Source organism: Syngnathus leptorhynchus, chromosome 20, assembly GCF_054491065.1.
Source record: "Syngnathus leptorhynchus isolate UIUO chromosome 20, UIUO_Slep, whole genome shotgun sequence".
NCBI classification, from domain to species: Eukaryota; Metazoa; Chordata; class Actinopteri; order Syngnathiformes; family Syngnathidae; genus Syngnathus; species Syngnathus leptorhynchus.
In genome coordinates this window covers 5,934,938-5,956,931 of record NC_141214.1, presented here as the reverse complement: position 1 = coordinate 5,956,931, position 21,994 = coordinate 5,934,938, and the positions used below count along the sequence as shown (strand labels likewise).

Genomic DNA, 21,994 nt, shown 5'->3' with positions numbered 1-21,994 from the left:
TGTGTTACATATTATTTTCATTTTACAGATTGAGTAAATTCACACATAACCTGTCTCGATTTTAAATATACCAACTAATACAAAAATTGCGGTGAGCCAAGCTGTCATATTGGCAAATGACCAATAGACGGCAGCAACGATCCACCCAGATTGTTGACACGCCATCACAATAATTTAGTTCCTCAATTTAACATTGATGCTCCACAAAACAAATTACTTTCAGTATTTATATCAAAGAACCAGGAATTCCCTTTATGTTGTTTGGTTTAACTATTGAAGCAGCTCTCTGTACAACATTTACTTCAGGCATCGTGCCGGGCAGCTGTGCGGCGTCCAAGGACCCCGTCGGTTAGCTTACTACCTAACCGAAGAGGACCGCTCGGCGGCAGACGTCCATCGGCATAAATGCGCTTGTTTCCCGGCGGCGCACAGCCACAGCTTCTGCGCGGCCCGAAACAACGTTGGCTCACGTTCATTCCCCGTCGGAGAGAAGCGAAAACTTCCCCGACCTAAAAGACCCAGCGTAGGGGCTTTTGTGGATACTTTTACAGCCTCCTTTTTGCGACTAAGTGGGAATCCCTGACGCTAAAGGCCCGAAGCTAGCCGAATTAGCCGGCTGCTAGTTGATGTTTTCGCGCAAGGATTTTTGAAAAACACCGACTTTGCACACGTTTTGCAGAGGTTTTGAATATCTCGGGGTGTCTGGTAAAGGTTTTGTGATCTTCTATGTAAGGTTTTTATTGGAAGGAGACACAGGGATGACTCCGAAGCCAAGTTGTCAACAAGAGCTCGCGACGGACTAATTGATGGTCGCAAACATCCAAGACAGAGCAGTCCTCACCGCGTAGACCACCGACACATCTGCAGGACTATATTAACCGACTAGGGGTCTTCTTTCCAGCTGACGTTTTTTTTTTTTTTTTTTAAACCACGTCCAAATCCCTCGAGATGGAGGACCGCGACAATATGGACTACTTCTACCAGCAGGTGCTGCAGAAGGATGTCACCCGCCGGTTGCAGGTCGGCCAGGACCTCGTCGACTACCTGAGCGACCCTTCTCGCTCGCCTGATGTGGAGCAGGACAAAGCCCGGCTCGACAAGACCGTCGACGAGCTCACCGGTTGGGTCAACTCCAGCAATTTCAAGGTAAAAGGAAAAAAAGCGTCTAACTTTGATCCAGAGTACATTATTTTTCTTACATCACTATCAAAACCAACACAATTAAGGGGATTTTTGTAATAGGAAAGTGGCCCAGTCCTTATAAAGCATTTCATCCCCCCCCAGTGCATCACATGCTCCTCTCATCACTCATTGCTGGAAAGAAAAACAGTGCTATGCTTCCTGTTTTGGACAAACATTGTTCACTGGGGTCTCATTTTCCATTAGTGGCATGAATTAAACATGATTTCATGCTTTTGACGGAACCCATTGTCAGGATGCAGACCCCCCCCCCCCCCCTGTATAGGATGGGGGAGGTGTCATGGAAGAACTCCATCCCAGCCGTACTCCCGGCGCTTTCTGTGTCCCTCTTGATGCTGACTCGGCATCCACGTTGTGTGCCATATCAAGTGGAAAAAAACCAAAAACTGGAAAATGAATCATTTTGCCAGAATCAACACTCCCATCATGACCGCCAGTCAAAACATTCCCCAATCTCGTTTTAACTGGATACACGACATCTGCACTGATTTGCTTCGAGCAATGTTTCACGGGGTCATCGGACAAACAAAGATTATTTTCAATGGGTAAAACGTTCATGTTGACAAATGGAAATCACATTTAGTCTTTTGACTTTTTAGCTCCAAGTTGGGAGGAAGCGCAAGAAGACATTTGAGGAAATGAAAAATGGTTCAAAATGAGAACTTGTGTTTTTGTTCAACAAAGCGTTCCAGTGGAAAAATCGTGTCGTACAGCTTCTGGTGAGAGAATACATAATTCGTCACTCCAGCTGTTGGACACGCCTTCCATCTAAGACTCGACAGTAACCGCAGATTCGGCTAAAAACACGAGAGGCGATGAAAAGTGTCGAGGGCGGATTGGACATTTATCGGAGGACGAGGCGACTGTCACCTCTGGCTGTCAAGATGGCGTGAGAGCCCGTGTTTGCACCCGGGGCCGATCCGTGTTGGGATGCAAGGTCACTTTCCACATGTGACAACGCCAGTCTCCATGAAACAGTCGCTAATCTTGCTATCATGCTAATAAAGCTAATAAAGCAAGTGAGAGCATTATGGTTTTGTTGAGCAGCTGTTGTTTTACGTCACGATGGAATCGGATTACGCAAGCTGGCAAACATTCGTACGATTATAACACAAAGTGGTCTCTCTGGACTTTTTGTGTGGACCCCCCCCCCCCCCAGACTCAAATTCTGCTCACCAATTAGCAAACTAAGCCGACGTGCGTCGCCTGTACAAAGAGGCCATTGATTCCCGACAGAATATTCCAGCATTCCTCAAGTTTTTTTTTTTAATCACGACAGATTGTGTGTGTAAATATTTGGACTGCAAACCTCATCAACACGGCCGGCCGGATTCCTCTCGGCGGAGGTCGGCCCGCTTACCTGCTTCAGAGGGGCTTTTGACTAAAATAGGCTAGGGGTTTCTGCTTTCAGCCCGCTGAAGTTTTTAGAGTCACGATGGCTCACGCAATGCCAAGACAAGCATTCCGCTCCGTGTATGCGGATGGGATCCCCATAAAAAAAGTGCAATGGTGGAAAAAGTCGACTGCGCCACGCCAGATGGGAGAGCAACCCCCCCCCCCCCCCTACTCGGCCCCTCCTCCACATGTGGCTGATTTTAAATAAATGGCTTGAATGTTCACCAATGAGTTTTTTTTCTGTTGTTTTTTTTTTTTTGACAGGTGGCGCTGTTGGGCATCGACATCTGCTCTGCTTTCGTGGACCGCCTCGGCGAGCGCTTTCGGGGTCACCTGGGCACAGGTAAGCGAGCCACTCCGCCCAAATCCGTGTCATTTAATTCACACAATCAAGTTAACATCCCAAATGGGAAAAGTCTTTGGGTCTCGTTTCGTTTCGATCACAACAATGTGGCATTCGTGGACTTTTGCTGTCAGTGCCTGTCAAGATGTCCTCGCCGTCTGTGTCGGCCACCCCCGGCGCCTGTCATAAACACTCGTTCCGCCGCGTCACTTTTATTTCTGTTTTCTCAAAAGCTTGACACCTCCCTCCCCCCCCTGTCCTTCGTCTCTCCGCAACCGCTCCCAAACACCGGCTTGGCACACTAAGAGGTTGACATCATCCGGTGCAACTAAGTGCATCGTATTGATCTTGAAAAACGTTTGCCGGGTTCCTTTTACTGACATTGGCTGAAAAAGAAGCGATTAAACAATCGGAGTATGCGCCTTTTAAGCCCGTGACGCAACACAACGAGGCTTTTAAAGCGCTCATTATTTGTCTTTGTTGTCATGACAACTCACTGTTATGCAAGCACATGGACAGCAAAAGCAGGGATGACGTCGTCTCCCTTCACAACACGCCTACTGACTGTCATCTGCAAGATGTCCACTTGGGGACACTCATTGTTTTTCCTCTCGCAGTCCTGCCAGCTCTGGTGGACCGACTGGGGGACAGCAAGGACCAGGTCCGGGAGAACAGCCAAGCGCTTATCCTTCGCTGCATGGAGCAGTCGGCCTCGCCCATGGTAAAGCTCCCGTTCGGCAAGCGCCCACATGAAGACGAACGCTCCGACTGACTCATTTGCAGAAGCTGTAAATCATTTAAATCAACAACATATTCCGACCACTAACTGAATATATTGGGTAAAAAGTGACCGAATGGTGGATTAAAATCTATTTTAGAAGACATTTGAATATTACGACAGTGTTGGTCATTTGTTACATTTAGCTGTTATATTTTATGATCTTCAGAAAAATAATTTGGGTAATATATATATATATATATATATATATATTTAAAAAAAAAAAAAAAAATCTTCACCGAGTGCTCTAACGCCCTCTTTTGGCCTCCCCTGGTAGCGTCACAGTAGTTTGCATCTCTTGACCATATGCGCTGGCAATTGTCACCAATGTGCGGCCGCTCTCTTAATCTTCTCAGAGGCCGGCCACAATTTTTTGCTTATTGTGCTCTCACTGTCCCTGCAGTACGTTTGGGAAAGACTGGTGCCCGCCTTCAAACACAAGAACTTCCGCAGCCGAGAAGGACTCTGCCTTTGCCTCAGTGCCACGCTCAGCTCGTAAGTAGCGTTTTTATTTTAATCACTTCTTGGGACGAATAACCTGATGTGTTTGTCACAAAGTTGTGTTGAAAGTATGTCATGTTCCGTGGCCTCGTGTATTGTGGCACTCTGGGATGAATCTTTTTAGTTTCTACAAAAAAAAAAATCCATTCTCCAAAAGTCTGCCGCCTATTAACAACCACTGGAGTCCTTATACGATCTTCTGGCTTAAATTGCCAAACATAACATCACCAGCCCCTCCTCCTCTTAGAGACGCTTTGACCACAAAGGCAAAAACTTGCTGAGGCAGCATATTCTCACCATCTCTTGTCGTTTGTATCTCAGCTACTCACGCTAAGCGCCGCCACATGATCCGCTGCCCTGCGTTACTCGAGCTGCTGCGCCTCGCCAGTCATCATTGGCAGACGGCGGCGAACGAGTCATGGGTGCTTCACAAAGAAAAGAGTTTTTTTTTTCTTTGGCGCTCAATGTAGAGCAGAGAGAAACGCTTTGCAGATGTTTCTCACTAACTGTGTCACCTCACAGATGGAACACAGCGGCCTAGTCGAGTAGAGGCGCCGACGCTAGCGCCTTTATGCTAATGGATTGCGCCGTCGTGCTAGCTGTCCAGCGAGCACCTGGGCCGTAAATCACTCGATGGGTTTATACCACCTGATGACAAATACTTAGAAATAAATAGGTCAAAATATGCCAATGTCATTTCAAAATATAATAATAAATATTGAAATGGAAAAATGTGAGAATGTTTTCATTTCCAACATCGCCAATGTGTGTGTGTTTGTCGCAGGTATGGCGCCCAGACGTTGAGCCTGAGCAAGATCGTTCCTCATCTGTGCACTCTAACGGCAGACCAGAACCCTCAGGTCAGAGCAACATGATGAGCGTTATTAGCATCGAGATGCGCTTTTTTTTGTTTACTTTTAGTCAGTCCTTTTAGCCCCAAAGCTGAAATCTGCTGCCGTCATCTACCCGGTGATAATCCACCCGCGCTCTGTCCCTACCAATCAGCGTCGTGGACGCCCCCCCCCCACTTGCCCCTTCGCAACGACATCCAGCCGTCCAATCGCAGCCGTGCAATAAAACCAGTTAAAGGTTCCCTGCAGGGTTTGTTTTTTCTAATGTGTTTTCCTCACAAGTGCACTTAAGAATGCAAGACTAAAAAAAAAAAAAAGATTGCAAGTGACACAAACAAACCTAATGAAGGTCATGTACAAACCTCACAATCATACCGTACACGCTTTTTTGTCGACTAAACATTTTTTTTTTTTTAACTCTTGACCAAAAAGATCTCAAGTATTATGGGCGTCATCTTGAAACTTTGACAACTTCCTCGTTTCATTTCAATGACTCTCTCCCAAGCTCTGCAGGCCTCCTGTTTTGGTTAGCAAAGTATTCACCAGCACGTACGCTCGCCAACGCTAACCGCTCTGAATTGCTCCGTGCAGGTACGAGAGGCCTCCACCACAACCATAGTGGATATCTACCGGCACGTCGGCGAGAGGGTACGAGCCGACTTGGCGAAGAGAGGACTGCCTGCCGCGCGGTCAGTTGTTTTCTCACACGCACACACAAGCGAGCGATCACGAACTGTTCGCTCGGTCCCAGGCCATGCCATGCGCCACTCTGCCCTTCACAGAGACGCTTTTTGTCCCGAGCACAATGCTGACTGTCGCTGGTCGGGTTGGAGGAAAGGGCGGGGTGGGCAAGGGGTGACATGTGTCCTTTAGTCACCCTGCTTACACGGAGAGAAAAAAAAAAACCAAACGACACAGAAAAAGTGCAAAGACAAACAGTGTCAACTCTCAACTCATGCCGAGTTGAAGTCCCGCTGACGCTATCACGTATCAACTTGAAAAGCTTTGCATCAGATCAAGCCAAGAACGAGGACACTGCATATTGCATTTTGAGCTTGCGTTGGAATCGGGAGTTGTCCATGCTCGTTTGGGGGGGGCGGGAGAATGGGGGCGGGGCTCATTATGAGAACTTGTTCACATCTGCCAAACTGCTGCTTGACTGCCAAGTTTGCCGCAGACATGGATCACCGTTAGGCTGTCTGTAAATGTGATTTTCGGGATGAGGCAAACGTGAAGAAGGGACACGGGGTGAGGCGAGACACACACATGGCTCCTCCAGCCCCTCCCCCCTCTGTGTGTGCGCGTGTGTTTGGGGAGGTTATGTAAAGGGTAAGGCGATCTGCTGGCTGCTTATCGCACGCACAAACCTTGGCTTGACTGTGCGCACCCCCCCCGGCGTGATTGACACATCCAGAACGTATGTAGAACAGTAGGTGGTGCTTTGTTGCGTGTACGCTTCGCCCCCCCCCCCCCCCCCCTCCCCTCGCTTCCCCCCTCCCTTCGGAGAGCCACTGCACCATGTTGGATACAAAGAGCTGAAGAACGGAGCGAGTCACCGGCTCGGCAACCGACGGGGGGGAAATCGGGAGCCCGTCCTCTTGTTTGGCAATTGAATATGCAAACGCAAGGAGGCGGAATCCATTTGGCGCGTCGGAACACAAGCGGTGAGACGAGCGCGCCTCAGCCCCCGGGCGTGTTGTGTTTCTATTTTTGTCATACATGTGCGAGCCGGCGGGGCGCCGTCCATCTTGTGTTGTCGACACACCCACCACGGGAGACGCTCACGTGCTGCGGCGAACGCCAAAAAGAAGCAAGAATAACAAACGGAGCTCGTCGGCAACCCCGGGCTTAACCTTCTTTCTCTTCTCGCGCCAGGTTGCAGACCATCTTCGCTCGCTTTGATGAAGCTCTGAATTCGGGCAACATGGCTCTCAGCCCCAGTCACGGTCAGTGTCTCATTTTATTTACTTGGCTGGGCGACGCCCACCATCTTGTTGAGTCATGTCATGTCAGGGAGATTTTCCTCTTGTCATGTGGGTGTGTGTGTGTGTGTGTGTCTCTGTGTGGGGGGCTTGACAATGTGCTCTTGTGATTGTGTCGCCCAACTGCCATGTAATCGGACCTAACAGGATTAATGGTTTTGTGTGTGTGTGTGCGCAGCAGTACAGTGCGTGACCTTTCCTTTGTCCAAGTATAAATAGAATCCAAGTTCAATTTTTATTTTATAGTTTTGATTTATTCACTAGTATTTGATTTTTTTTTTTTTGTATATTATTAACACAACAATCTTCGGTCTTTTTTTTTTTTTTTTTTTTGTTACTTCTACGTATTTCAAACGTCAAATTTGTTCGCCGTCCGCGCCGAATATAACCCGCTCGTATGAATTACATCCACGTTCCGGAGTTGTCGGCGTCTATATCGCAGCCGTCGGCTTGTTTACTCGCAGAGGCTGTTTTTGAAGATGCCGTCGCCGGTGGCAACTGGACGGGGGGTGGGGGGGCAGGCAGAGTGTGTTTACTTTGAACTCGGGCAGCTGCGTGGCTCGCTCAGGTATTAACCGGCACATGCGTCCAAATCGTTAGAATACAGCAGTACTGTACTTCGTCGAGGTATCGAGCCGGGCCCGTAAAACCCGACGAGAGAACGCCGTCATCGCCCTCTTCGGGAAAAGAAGTTGACCGAGATCTCGTCACTTAGCCGATCAGTCAGTCGGGTCGCCGCCTCTCCAGCCTGTCGCCTCCTCGTCCCCATTCAGCATGACGGATGCCGAAGGGAAGGAGGGCACGAGGAGGGCCGGATTCCAGAAAGCTCCAGCCGTGGCTTTTGGGAAAAGATGGCCGCCGTAAGCGCGTCTTGGTTAATCCCAGCCGGCTGCGTTGTCGCTGGCACCCGGACAAAAGACGGCCATCGTGCGCTTTTACACAAAAATCCGCTTAAGCTCACCACTAAAGCGGTGCCATATTTATATGATTACGATTGTGCCGCGTTGTGTGAAAAGAAAAAGGATTTTTTTCCGTGACGCTTCCTTTTGCACGATCTCTGCCAATGCATCTGCGCATGAGTTGAATATTATTTATCATCTTCCATGAAAGATTGATAGATTTGACGGATCTTTGGGGGAAAAAAATCAGAAGCTAACCACAATTTTTGTCAAAAATAAAAGCAGTAATCGTCACAATATAAATTACCATGCTATAAAACCTTCGGATTTTATCGCCGCCTTTAAACCTTAAATCGCTTTCTGGAAAACAGCTTGATTGTCAGGATTCAGAAAAAGTCAGTCTTGCGTTTTCTTTTTTCTGAAATGGTAGCTGTCAGGCCACACACACAAAAAAAAAAGGCATACAAGCCAAACACATTTGTCGCCTTGCATCTTTCCTGGCCTGCTTACTTTTGATGTTGACACTGACTTCGCTTACTTTGCGTCCACAGCACACACACACACATTTGCAGACAATCTCATTGTGCTCCAATGCCTCGGCAGCGCTGCGAACGGAAAGCGTGACCCCGTTTCCAAGGCCGGGCGGGTTGCCAGGGGAAATCTGTGCTCTGAATATTACGCTTTATTCCCCGTCGCCCTCAAATGATATCTGTCTGTCTGTCACTATGAATCCAGGCTCATGTTTTGTCAGGAGCGAGCAGACGATGCTATTTTTCTTCTCGTGTTGATTGCAATGCATCCATTTTGGGTCTTTCAGAACAACGCATCCTTGTGATCGCAGCCGCTTATTAGTTTCACTGTGATCTCGCACACGTCGCCACGGCAACCGTGTGTGTGTGCTTGTTGCCTGGTCCTTGCTCATCCTTACCACCCCCTCATTTCCTGTCTTTTTTTTTTTTTCTTCGCCCTTTGTCAACAATTGCGGACGAGGGTCTGATGTGAGGAAAAAAGCCAGTAAACATTTATTTTTTTTAACAAAAAATACATACAAAAAAAATGAGCACCCACATAATTGTGTCACTCTATTTGTTACTAAACGACCCTCCCCTCAAATCTTACGTCGAGTCTGTCGCCTGTTGTGTGCTGTCAATGCTAATGAGGTTAGCTTAAATAGAAACTGACAGAAACCCTGTTAAAATTCCCTGCGTGCGTTCGCGTGTGCTGCCTCCGCACTGGCTGCAACGAGATGATGTCACCTCTCGTCCCATTGGCTGTTCAAACGCTAGCCGAGAGCGAAGGGAGGGGACCGGGAGAGCTCGGCGAGAGGAGGGAAAGAAAATGCCGGTGCTCGCTGGGGCGGAGGGCTTCTCTTTTTGGGGGGCCGCGTCGCCGTTAGCCCGGCGGTTTTTGTGACGCGAGGGTACGGCAGAAGAGGGGGCACCCGGCGGCGTGCCCACCTCCCTCCAGAATGAGGAAACTGATCTGTCAGCGCATCTGTGACTGTGAGTGGAGGCGGACCCGGGCGTTGTTTGCTTGCTCTTTTGAGGTTTTCATGTGCAGGTCAGCTAATGAATGAGCAAAGGTGCTTTCGTCTTCGGCGCGTTTGTCGTCCTCCATCTTCATGATCACAGCTAGCCTGATAACCGTCATCGTCTGTGTTACAATCGTGTCATTGTCAAAATGGAGCCATCGATTTTTAGTATTGATATGCATGAATATGCAAAAAGACAAACTAAGCGCTTTTTGCCGTCCCCGCAGATCGAAGTTTCGACGATGACGACAGTGTGGATGGGAACCGCTCGTCATCCGCGGGCTTCAAAGTCCCCAAAGTCCCGAAGAAGACTGCTGAGCCGGCGGCGGCCCGACGCCCCAGTGCTACCGGAAAGCTAGGTTAGCATGCCGCTCCTTTTTGAAATACGATGCTTTTATTAGCTTGACTTGGAAAACAGTCAAGCGCCTTTCAACCGTTCTTCTTCCATGTAATTATTGTGCCCATATAGAATTGATCAAATACTAACATGCCATAAATTACTAAAGATTATTCCTCTTGAACGCTTACCAAAATGCTAACATGCTAACATTGCAGGGTCCAAAGAAACCGCCGGGGCCATGGACGAAGACAACTTTGTCAAAGCCTTCACAGATGTCCCAACTGTCCAGGTACATTGACATCTTCTCAAAAGAAGAAAAAAAAACCTTGTAGCCCTCGTTCGGGTTTTTGATTGTTAAACCAAACTCTTCTTTTAGATCTACTCCAGCAGAGATCTGGAGGACAACCTCAACAATATCCGGGAGATCTGCTCCGATGACAAGCACGACTGGGACCAGCGGGCCAACGCCGTAAGGAATCGCCGGCGTCGTTTGCCCGCCCCACGTATATTCTGGGGGTCGTTTTTGAAGGTGTTCAATTTTCATGTCATCAGATGAAGAAGATCCGCTCCCTGCTGGTGGCCGGCGCCACCTCCTACGACTGCTTCTACCAGCACCTCCGCCTCTTGGACGGCGCCTTCAAGCTCTCAGCGAAGGATCTCCGATCCCAAGTGGTCCGGGAGGCCTGCATGACCGTGGCGTAGGTCTCACTCACCTGTTCTATGTTATCCGCAAAATCTAACAATGGCGTCCGCACGCGTAGACATCTTTCTTCCGTGCTGGGTAACAAATTTGACCACGGCGCCGAAGCCATCGTCCCCGTCCTCTTCAACCTCATCCCCAATTGTGCCAAAGTCATGGCCACCTCTGGCGTGTCAGCCATTCGCATCATTATAAAGGTACACCAAATAGAAAAAGACACTCCAAAAATATAAAACCGCTTCTAAAATTGTCGCCCGTTTGTTCTAGCACACTCACGTCCCGCGACTGATCCCCTTGATCACCAGTAACTGCACGTCCAAGTCGGTGGCCGTTCGGAGGTGAGACCACGTCGAGGTACTCGCCCAAAATGACTTGAGCCTAATCCAAAATGGTGCTCACCAGGCGCTGTTATGACTTCTTGGACCTTCTGCTGCAAGAGTGGCAGACGCATTCGCTAGAGAGGTGAGCGGGGCGTCACATGGGCAAATGTTTTGGGACACCTCGCCAGCTCACACACCTGTCTCTTGTTCCTATATATTTTTAAATATTTTTTTATATATATATTTATTTATTTTATGTATATTTATTTATATTTTCTTTATTGAATGTACTTTGCGTCTAATATTTTGTTTTTATTAGTGTTTTTAGGATTTGGAAAATTTTTACTTTGCTATATGTATTTATGTATATTTATTTATATTTTCTTTATTGAGTGTACTTTGCGTCTAATATTTTGTTTTTATTAGTGTTTTTAGGATTTGGAAAATTTTTACTTTGCTATATGTATTTATGTATATTTATTTATATTTTCTTTATTGAATGTACTTTGCGTCTAATATTTAGTTTTTATTAGTGTTTTTAGGATTAGGAAAATTTGTACTTTGCTATATTATAAGCAGGATTCTTTTGATATAATTAACTCCCAACCCTCCATTGCAGGCACACGGCTGTTTTAGTGGAAAGCATCAAGAAGGGAATTCGAGACGCCGACTCAGAGGCGCGCGTCGAAGCCCGCAAGTAAGCCACGCTCGGAAATGTTTTGGTCCGAGGAAACCCGAGTCCTCATCATGTCATCGTCTCTTTACCCGCTTCTGCTTCAGGGCGTACTGGGGCCTGAGGAACCACTTCCCGGGCGAGGCGGACGCGCTTTACAACTCTCTGGAGTCGTCGTACCAGCGCACCCTACAGTCGGGCCTGAAAAGCTCGGGCAGCGTGGCCTCGCTGCCTCAGAGCGACCGCTCCTCGTCGTCCTCGCAGGAGAGCCTCAAGTAAAGCAGAAAATACATTTGAAATGATACAAAAATATTTGACGCTTGCTTAAAATGAATACTCTCTTGCTCGCGCAGTCGGCCACTGTCTTCGAAATGGTCGGCAACTCCGGGGCGAGGTGAGTCCACACGCACGTACGCAGATGCGACACACACGTAACACACACACACACACACACACACACATATGGAGAACATCATCCCTTTCATTGTCACACTCTTTTACATCCCATCTATTTATTTTTGTACGGTGATTCCTGCACGTATTTGGATTTTTTTTTTTTTTTGTCATGACCTTTCCCCCGCCCCACTGCTCCCCTCCCCACCCCGGCCGGCACCCCAACAGTCTGTGCGGGTTCAAAAGGCAGCGGGTCGTTATCAGCGGCCTCCCTGCAGCGCTCCCGCAGCGACGTGGACGTGAACGCCGCCGCCGTGGCCAAGCAGCGGCACGCGGCGCCGACGCCAAAGGGGCCCAGCCGCTTGCCCCCCGGCTCCTACGCCTCACTGGGTAAGGGCGGCTGTCAATCAAGGCGGCGGCCAATCGGAGAGCAGCCGGAGGAAGACACGAGGGCTCCTCCCTCGTTTGCTGTCGTTTCCTCCATTTCCTGACACTTGTGCTTTGCATGCCACGCGGTTGGAATCATTCGTGCATTCCTGCTCCCGACTCGCTAAAATTCAGATTTCAGTGTTTCAGTGCATGTTTGAACATCTATGACACGATCTCCACCAAAGTTACTAACTCGCACTTCTCCTTTCTCTTCCCTCTTTTGGGCTTTCATTCCTTTCATGTTTTTTTTTCTCCCTTGCGTTCACTTTTTTTTTTTTTCCCCCAATTCTTCCTCCTTTCCCCGTTTCTTTTCCATCCTCCTCCCTCGCTCCTCTAAAGATGATGCCTCTGATAAAACGGATGGTAAGATCATCTCTTTCTCCTTCCGCCTCTTCTTCCCTTCACCCACTCAAACTCCCTTTGTGTGGCTGCACAGCGCCGCCTGCTGTTAATTATTCACACTCGCGTCCTAATTCACACCATTGACTTGAATTACAAACGGGGGCTCGGAAACGCCGTTCGTCACGTTAGTCATTCCATTCGTGCTAACGCTAAGCTTAATCTGTCCATGTTGGCACGTGTGTGATTTAAGCGTGTTGCCTCTTTGCAGGTCGCGTGCGTACCAAGCAGCCCTTGACCACCGCCAGCAGCGTCTCCGCCCAGGTGGACTCGAGGGGACGCAGCCGCACTAAAATGGTCTCCCAGTCGCAACGTACGTCACTTCCGTCACGGCGCATCTCTCAAAGTGTGAAAGTGGCAGCGTGTGTGTGTTTTTGGTGGGGTCACTTTTTGTACCTGTCAGCCTCACGGCAGCGGCCATGTTTTTGTGCCTTCAGGTTCCGACGAATCCGATTGCACACCAGGTATTTTGTGAGAGTGGGTGTCGGATACACAATGTCAAAATGTGTGTGTCTTGCTGTGTGTGGGAATAGTTGCCCACACGCTAAGCTCTCATTCAAGTGGTATTGTGCAAACAAGAGTGTATATCTTTTTTTTTTTATTATTAATTTAGTGGAACCTCTGAGGTCCCATAAGAAACTAATTTTAATAGTTACCCACAATATTTTTTTTTATTTGAATAAAGTAGATGTCAATTATGACATGTTTTTTTTTATTTTTTTTATCTCATTTAAAAAATATATATATTTTCTACATTCATGTTTGCTTCTGGCTATTTTGAGAATTTTTGTAATAGGTTAACCACAGCGTGTAGATTATTATTATATATATATTTTTTTTTTTTTTTTTTTTGCGCATTTCGCTTTAGAGGTTCCACTCTGTTTGTGCGTGTTTTTTTGCATGTAATGTTTCACCACCGAGCTTCGGTGCGGAACACACAAACATAGTTCCAAACTCTCCGAGCAGCTTTAGCCAGCTAGCCAAATGGACCAACCGGACCGTCCGCTCATCGTGCATGTACAAGTTTTTTTTTTGTTGTTTTTTTTCTCATCCTGTGGACCAGCTTCGCTTCGATGTCCCGACACGCAGCACTCGCCCTCCTCCTCCCATCCAGCTCTACCATTTCGTGGCCTCCTCATTGTTATTCTTATGAAATTCAACCGTACCACGGAGGCGCGTTCTGAGCATTTCCCATCTTGTGTTCCAATCTCATCATTCACCTTAGTTTAATCTGCTGTCCCCCCCCCCCTTCCCCTCCCTCGCCCCCTTCCGCGGATCAGGATCTCAGTCTGCTACCCCCGCCGGTGGTAAGAGCCTCCTTGTTGTCATTATTAGCCACTTTTTCTACCAAGCACTGATAGTCACCTCAAGCTCGTCATCTTCCTCACTACCCGGCCAATGCATGCTGGGGTGCGCCACTTACCACTGGGCAAATCGGGGTGGCAAAAGTGAAACATTATTCACCAGGTGCTTTAAGAATCCACTTCTTGTTGCTAACCAAAACAGCAGTCCAAATTAGTGGCGGAATGCCTTGTGTGTGTATGTGTGTGTGTGTGTGTGTGTGTGTGTCTGTGTGGCAACCGTCCTCATTTGTCTGTTTTCCAGGCTGACGAAAAAGTTAGCTTGCACTCATGGCGTGATGGGCACATTACTATCGATATTATCGATTTGGTTGGCTTTCACCTAACTCGATGTCCTTTCTTCCCAAAGCGGGAAGCCGCAGCGGCTCGCCCGGCCGCGTCCTGACCACCACGGCGCTCAGCACCATGAGCTCGTCGGCCCACCGGGTGCTGCCAGGGACCGCCGGGGACGGGCGCAGGAGGAGCCGCATCCCTCGAAGCCAGGGCTGTTCCAGAGATTCTTCCCCCACCCGCTTGTCAGTCGGTAAGTGCCAGAAACGATTCTTTTTTTATTCGTACGCTTCGTGTCATAAAATGACCTTTTAAGCTAAGATGGTCGTTGTATCCCCGGCGTGAGCATTTTTCAACCTAAAACCTCAAGTCAAATCTGTCCTTTCTGGGATCTCAAAAGTTTGCACACCCTCCCGCTCCCTGTCTGCCCTCCTTTCTCTTACCACCTCCCGCTTCACCAGCTCCCTCCAGCTTGAGTTCCGTCTACAACGGCGCCAGCAGAGGAGGTAAGGCTGTACCCCCGGAACCGCCTCGCTCACCGTCTCAGCCTTGTTCTCCGCCATCTCGATTCAATCTCTTAACGTCGCGACGCGGCCGCATGATCCTCGCGTCTCCGTTTTTAACGAACGAGCCTTCCGCTCGACGTCGCTTCATCTCCATCTCTGCGATTAAACCGACAATTAACCGACTGGCTGGACATCCACTGAGGTGCAATCAAGCACTCGCTCCCTCCCTCCCTCCCTCTCTCCCTCCTCCCTTTCTTCCTTGCCGCCATCACCACAATTCATCTCACTTCCTTTGTCCCCGTTCGCGACGGCCAGAAGCAATTATGCAGGATGAACGTGTTCTTCAATGTGAGCACGGAAAACTTTTCCGGAGATCAATAGCGAATCAAAAAAAGGGACAAAAGCGATGTCATTACAAGCTTGAAGCAAATCCTTCCTTGGTATTGCTAGTCTGATCTCTCTGAAAATTGAGACGTGCTCACATTCCTTTCCTTCATGTGTGTCACATTCTCCTCCGCCTCCTTTTTTTCCCTCACATTTGTCCTCTCTTTCTGTCTCTCTCTTTGTCTTTCACACTCATCTCCCTCTTTTTTGCCGCACTCTCGATTTCCCCCTCGGCTCAGCCCGGGGCAGCCGCATCCCCCGGCCCAGTATGAGTCAGGGCTGCAGCCGAGAGGCCAGCAGAGAAAGCAGCCGGGACACCAGCCCCGTACGCTCCTTCACACCCCTCGGTGAGTAGCGGTAGCCGCCCCCCCTCGATTGCCCGCCCCCGGAGGATTGACAGCAAAACAACCCAAATCACTTGCACGTTTTTTTTTTTTTCCCGCTCAACGCCGTTAGCATGGAGCAGCGCAGTGGGGGCTAATGTAAATTGTGTGTGTGTGCGTTTGAATCTGGGTTGCAGCCACACGGAGCTACTCTCGCTCCACGGGAGCTCTCCACACACCCGACGCTTTCGGGGCGGCAGGTGAAGGCTGAGTACTTGCACTTGTTTTCCGTACCGCAAGCAAGCGGTCAGCCTTGATTTCACATCTTTTTCTTTTGGTTGCTACTCTTACTTTTCTGTTTTCCCTCTTCTTGCCTCTTGTTTTTTTTGGGTTCATTTTTTTTTTTTTGCATTTAGGATGGCAGCGCCTTCCAGCGGAATCGCATGTTTCCTTCCCATCATGTTTACAAGCAGTGTCCCGTTTTCGCTTTTTGTCCTGAAACGTCATCTAACCAATCACAACATCAACTTACAGTTTGATCATGGATGAGTTGTCCTCGACGCCTTTTTTTTTTTTTTTTTTTATCCAAAGCATGCGAGCCCTTCTTCCTCAGTCGCTCCTGTTTTTTTTTTTAACTCATCTTCCTCTCATCTGCCTTCTAAATAGGTTCCAGCTTCGGCATGGGTCAATCCAGCCGTCTTTCGTCCTCAGTCAGCGGCATGAGGGTCCTCAACACCGGCTCGGACGTGGAAGAGGCACTGGCGGACGCCCTGGTAGGAAAGCCAGAATCTTGCTTGCCTGTGTGCGTGGAAACTAACCCTGCCTCTACCTCTTGTTCAATGCTGTCAGCTGTTGGGAGACATACGATCTAAGGTCAGCCTCTTTTTCCCCTGCCTTGTACTTTTAGTCCTGTCTGGTCTTGCCTTGTCGTGTGTGTGTGTGTGTGTGCGTTTACTACTCAGAAGACCGCTATAAGTACTTGACTTCTTGGCGGTCATTTTTGTTTTTTCCCGAGGGAGTTGGAAGGTTATTTCTGATAGAGGTTTATTAGCAGCGTGAGGTCACCCAGCTTCATTTGTCGCATTTGTATTTTTCGCAGAAGAAGCCGGCGCGGCGGCGCTACGAGAACTACAGCATGTATTCGGACGACGACGCCAACAGCGACGCGTCCAGCGCCTGCTCGGAGCGATCCTACAGCTCCAGGAACGGCGGCGCCATCCCTACCTACATGAGGCAGACGGAAGACGTAGCCGAGGTTCGTTTGCGCATACGGAAGAGCGTCGAAATTCAAACGAGCGTTCCGTCTGATATTTGTGGACTGTCCAGGTGCTGAACCGTTGCGCCAGTGCCAACTGGTCCGAAAGGAAGGAAGGTCTACTGGGCCTCCAGGCCCTCCTGAAAAATCAGCGCACCCTCAGGTGCGCACAATAATATCGTGGCACCGGAACCATCAACTTCAACATTCCTCCATTTTTTTTTCTGATCGATTTTAATTTGCAGCCGCGTGGAGCTGAAGAGGCTGTGTGAGATCTTCACTCGCATGTTTGCCGACCCGCACAGCAAGGTAAAGGATGCTTTGCATGCGGTGCGCATGTCGCAAACACGCAATCGTCACGTCATTTTTTTTTTTTCCTCCCGCCATTCTTCACTGTACCGGATTCTGCCTCCCCCCTCCCTAAAAAAAATGAGGAGACCACGGCAGCAGCCCACCCTTCCCGTTTCGGAACGGCAACCTTCACAACTGGTGTTTGAGGCTTAGAACGTCCTGAGACTTTTGTGTTTAGTAAATATTATTTTGCCACTTTCAAACTCCGGGTCAATTTGACCCATAGAAGAAGAGGCGGTTTAATCACCAAGGATGCATGACGCGCACATAAACACACAAACCGGCATGAAGACTTCTTGTAACGGCATGCCACGCCTGAGTGTGCGCGTGACCTCACTGGACGGACCGTCGCTGGCCACATCCTTTTTTCAAAATTGTAGAGAACAACTTAGGCTGCTTTTATTTAATTTCTTTTTTTAACCAGCTTCACTGCGCTCCCTCTAACTTGCATGGGTCCCTTTTCCTGCCCTGCCTCCCTTTTTTTTTGCCCCTTTGGATTTTTTTTTTTTGACCTTTTGATGATTTCAATGAATTTCAGCGAGACTCCGGCAGGGTGTACGGCACGGCAGAATCCGGTATAAGCTCAGCTTCCTTCAAGGTACCGCATCCCACCCCTTCCCATCTCATTCTGCCATTTTTTTTTTTGTGTGACTGTGGTTCCTTGGCATTTCCCCTCGTGCAAAGCGTCCCATTTCCAGACGTTTGAGTCTGCAAGGTTGACTCTCTTGAATTCTAAGCGGTGTGTCTTTTGTGTTTCTCATCCATGCTGTTGCGGTCGCTCCCCGGGCCTCCACAGAGAGTAAGTGTGTTTGTTCTCCTAATGATGTTCTTCAGATTCAATGGCGACTGAGTACTGGTTTCCACGATGGAGAAAAGAACATCATCTTAACTGTGCGTTTGTTTAGGTTTTCAGCATGTTCCTGGAGACCTTGGTGGACTTCATCCTGGTCCACAAGGACGACCTTCAGGACTGGTTGTTCGTGTTGCTCACCCAGCTGCTGAAGAAGATGGGCGCCGACCTGCTGGGCTCGGTGCAAGCCAAGGTCCAGAAGGCGCTGGACGTGACGAGGTTCGTGGAGAAAAAACACACACACACATTAATTAGCACCACGACGCTTATTTGAAAGCATCTTATCCCCGCAGAGAGTCCTTCCCCAACGACCTCCAGTTCACCATCCTCATGAGGTTCACCGTGGACCAAACGCAGACCCCCAACCTCAAGGTAATCCACTAGGATGTCTGCTGGCGGTAACTTGTCGCAAACTCTCTGTAAGGAAGTTCTTTCAGGTATAACATTTGCACCTCCGCCTTTTCTTGCTACGTTTCTCACTCGGCATATTAATTGACATACGTGTTTTGAGAAAAGTGATGAGAAAATAAGAGTGCTCTGTATTAACTTTCAACCTCAGTATATTGAAAGTGTCCACCTGGCACAGACAGAACACGGCGCCCTCTCTTCCTCCCCTTCCTTCCTTCCCTCCCTCCCTCCTTCCTTCCCTCCCTCCTCACTGACTTGATGCCGTGCTTCTCCTCTTTCTCTCTGAAGCCTGTGCGGAGCTCGTGTTGCGGGCGCGGCGGGGGAGGGTCCGGGGTAAAATTGTTCCCCCCCAGGGCGCGGCGCCACGCCTGCTCGCTAGACGAGCAGGCCGCCGCCTGGAGTCGCTCCTGCCAGGTCAGTGCGCTCCGGGGGGGAGCAACAGTGTGCCGCGCCGAAATCATTAAAGGGGGCACACGTGTGGCCTTCCTAGTACACTTAAGAAACATGAAGTTGACTTTTCTTTTTTTTTTTTTTTTTTTCCTCCCCCATTGTGTGTCGGTGAGTCATGTTGCAAAACATGAAACGCTAACTCCACGTTTGATTTCTATTGAAGTAATTTTTGTCAGACCGTGTCTTTGATTTTCAGAGCCGCCGCCGTGGTCGAACGTGATTTCATGTCGCAGCGGGGCCTCGTAAGCTAAAATGTTTGCGTCATTGTGATGTTTCGCGGCAGGTGAAGGTGGCCATTCTGCGGTACATCGAGACCCTGACGCTGCAGATGGAAGCTCCCGACTTTGTCAACTCCAGCGAGACTCGGCTGGCCGTCTCGCGCATTATCACTTGGACCACCGACCCCAAGAGCTCGGATGTCAGAAAGGTGCCCGGGACTCTCCGGCTCGGGAAGTTTTGCGCCGCCGCCCCTGTCATACGTGACGCGTGTTTGTGGCGTCGCAGGCGGCCCAGGCGGTACTGATCGCCCTCTTCCAGCTCAACACGCCCGAGTTCACCATGCTGCTGGCAGCCCTGCCCAAGACCTTCCAGGACGGAGCCACCAAGTTGCTCCAGAACCACCTGAAGAACACGGGCAACGTGGCCCAGGTGCGACGTCGTGCCGCGTCCGGCCCGGCCTTCGCTACGTCACAAATCTGACGTAGGTCCGTTACCTCCCCCCAGGCCACGATAGGTAGTCCGCTGACCCGACACACCCCTCGCTCTCCAGCCAGTTGGTCCAGCCCGGTGACGTCCCCCACCAACACCTCGCAGAACACCCCCTCACCAAGGTAACACGCACATCTCGCATCCGCTTCTCCGAAGCAGCGAATATGACTTTTTGCTCGCGTGGCGGTCGGTCGGCAGTGCATTCGACTACGACACGGAGAACATGAACTCGGAGGACATCTACAGCTCTTTGAAGGGCGTCACCGAAGCCATCCAGAACTTCAGCGTGCGCAGCCAAGAAGACATGAATGACCAGCTCCAGGAGGGCGGCAGCGCCGGCGTGGACGGCCCCGTCGACGGCGGACGCACGGCTCTGGACAACAAAACCTCTCTCCTCAACACGCCCCTGCTCTCCTCTAGCCCCCGGGGTGCCCGCAAGCTCCTCTCAGACTCTCCGTACAAGCCCGGCCGCAAAGACGGCAGCGTGGATGACACGGAGCGGCTCACGGACGGTAAAAGGGGTAGAAAGAATTTCACTTAATTGGACGCTGGATTAAATGTAAGCATTCCGATCCCGGAAAGTGTTTACATACATTGATTTTGGTTTTGCTTGTCGGCAGAAGGCAACTTAGACCAATCAGAGCTGATGGGCGACTTGCTGAAGGAGCTGTCTAATCACAACGAGCGTGTGGAGGAGCGCAAGGCGGCGCTAAGCGAGCTGCTCAAACTCATCCATGACAACACGCTGCAAGTCTGGGACGAGCACTTCAAGACCATACTCCTGCTGCTCCTGGAGACCATGAGCGACAGAGAGGTACGGCCCAGCGCCGTTTTTGACCAGATTGCGTTTGGTTTGCCAAAGATCAAATGATCTGGCGCTAACCCTGAGAAATGATCCGTAATCCCCCTCCAGCCTGTGATCCGCACGCTGGCTCTGCGAGTCCTGCGGGAGATTCTCAGCAAGCAGCCGTGGAGGTTCAAGAACTACGCTGAGTTAACCATCATGAAGGCTCTGGAGGCACACAAAGATCCACACAAGGAGGTAAAGGAACCGTATATCGAGGACCCCCCCCCCCCCCGTTTGTGTGCCCGCCCCCGCAAGTCTAAATTTGGATATGCCTGCATATTGTACAGACATTGTCATTGGTGTGTCGGTACAGGTGGCACGGGCGGCCGAGGAGACGGCGGCCATGTTGGCGCTGTCCATCAGCCCCGAGCAGTGCATCAAGGTCCTGTGCCCCATCATCCAGTCGGCCGACTACCCCATCAACCTGGCTGCTATTAAAATGCAGACCAAAGTAGTGGAAAGGATCCCCCGCGACGGCCTCGGAGGACTGCTCCCCGAGATCGTGCCGGGACTCATACAGGTGACGAGGGAACGGCGGAATATTTGTTCAAAAAGAAAATGCGTCCAAACACAATCACGCGATGGTGTGTGCTCAACAGGGTTACGACAACTCGGAGAGCAGCGTGAGGAAGGCCTGCGTCTTCTGTTTGGTGGCCATCTACGCCGTCATCGGCGAGGACCTCAAGCCGCACCTCAGCCAGCTCTCCAGCAGCAAGGTGAGACGGGAAACCGAGAAGATGAGACTCGAGTTGTTCATCAAATCAAAGTCTTTTTGTTGACAAATTTTTTTTTTTTTTTTTCTTCTTTTGCACTTTCAGTTGAAGCTGCTGAACCTGTACATCAAGCGCGCCCAATCGGGCTCCAGCGGCAGCGAACCGCCATCAGATGGCCTATAGTGAAAATGGCGCCCTCCTGTGGTATACAGTTGGAAACGCCTGTCACTCAAGGATGATGAAATAAACGTCCGTCCCTTTCCCACCTCCTCATTGGCTTAATTGACCAATTGAAGCTCACTTTTTATTTTGATTAGGATTGAGTCCAAAAGGTGCTGACCGGCAGAAAAGACAAAAGTCATAAGCGGTACACAAGCTGACGTGCTTGGCTATGCATGACTCGCCGTTTATTGTTTATTTTTTGCGTTCTTTTATCCCAGTCCTAATTTTTTTTTTTTTTTTTAAACGAATGTGAACAAAATGTCCGCCCCTTTCAGAATGATGACAATGTGGATATGTGTCTTATATATAAAAAAAGAAATATTCCAAATAGTCCTTCATGGGGGTGTGCACATTTTCTTATTTTTCACTTTTTTTTTTTCCCCCGTGTCCCAGCCTGGCTCTCTTTACTCTTTTAGATTATTTTTTTTCTTCTTTTACAGAATCAAACATGTCACTTTGTCTTTATGCAGTCATGTAACCTTTTAGTTTGTCTCTTGTCTTTTATTCCGCTTTGCGTCCTCTCCACCCACGTTCTGTGTATTTCCAAAGCCGTGCTTACAACACAATAAAGAACTTGTACAGATGATCGTTTTGTTCTATTCTTTTGTAGCA

General features: G+C 49.4%; 1 protein-coding gene across 1 annotated transcript; it reads left to right on the top strand.

Moving 5' to 3' along the window:
- Nucleotides 1-360: 360 nt before the first annotated feature.
- On the top strand, nt 361-21,966 carry clasp2 (cytoplasmic linker associated protein 2). Its single transcript, XM_085900248.1, has 43 exons — nt 361-1,146; nt 2,860-2,938; nt 3,556-3,659; nt 4,120-4,211; nt 5,002-5,077; nt 5,660-5,757; nt 6,944-7,014; nt 9,708-9,839; nt 10,036-10,109; nt 10,197-10,289; nt 10,373-10,518; nt 10,582-10,717; nt 10,788-10,858; nt 10,923-10,982; nt 11,460-11,537; nt 11,621-11,788; nt 11,867-11,907; nt 12,135-12,296; nt 12,946-13,047; nt 13,172-13,198; nt 14,015-14,041; nt 14,445-14,618; nt 14,827-14,871; nt 15,495-15,602; nt 15,776-15,838; nt 16,245-16,351; nt 16,428-16,451; nt 16,678-16,833; nt 16,905-16,996; nt 17,079-17,142; nt 17,723-17,782; nt 17,981-17,983; nt 18,090-18,253; nt 18,328-18,406; nt 19,176-19,319; nt 19,397-19,540; nt 19,616-19,722; nt 19,799-20,121; nt 20,221-20,414; nt 20,514-20,642; nt 20,761-20,967; nt 21,047-21,163; nt 21,266-21,966. Exons 1-43 carry the CDS (start codon nt 949-951, stop codon nt 21,341-21,343), a joined length of 4,617 nt encoding a protein of 1,538 aa, XP_085756374.1. The 5' UTR covers nt 361-948; the 3' UTR covers nt 21,344-21,966.
- Nucleotides 21,967-21,994: the final 28 nt, after the last annotated feature.

Coding starts and splice junctions, on each gene's coding strand:
- clasp2 (XM_085900248.1), top strand. CDS start 949: ATGGAGGACCGCGACAATATGGACTACTTCTACCAGCAGGTGCTGCAG. Junction 2,939..3,555: donor TCGGGGTCACCTGGGCACAG/GTAAGCGAGCCA, acceptor TTCCTCTCGCAG/TCCTGCCAGCTCTGGTGGAC. Junction 19,541..19,615: donor ACACGGGCAACGTGGCCCAG/GTGCGACGTCGT, acceptor ACCTCCCCCCAG/GCCACGATAGGTAGTCCGCT.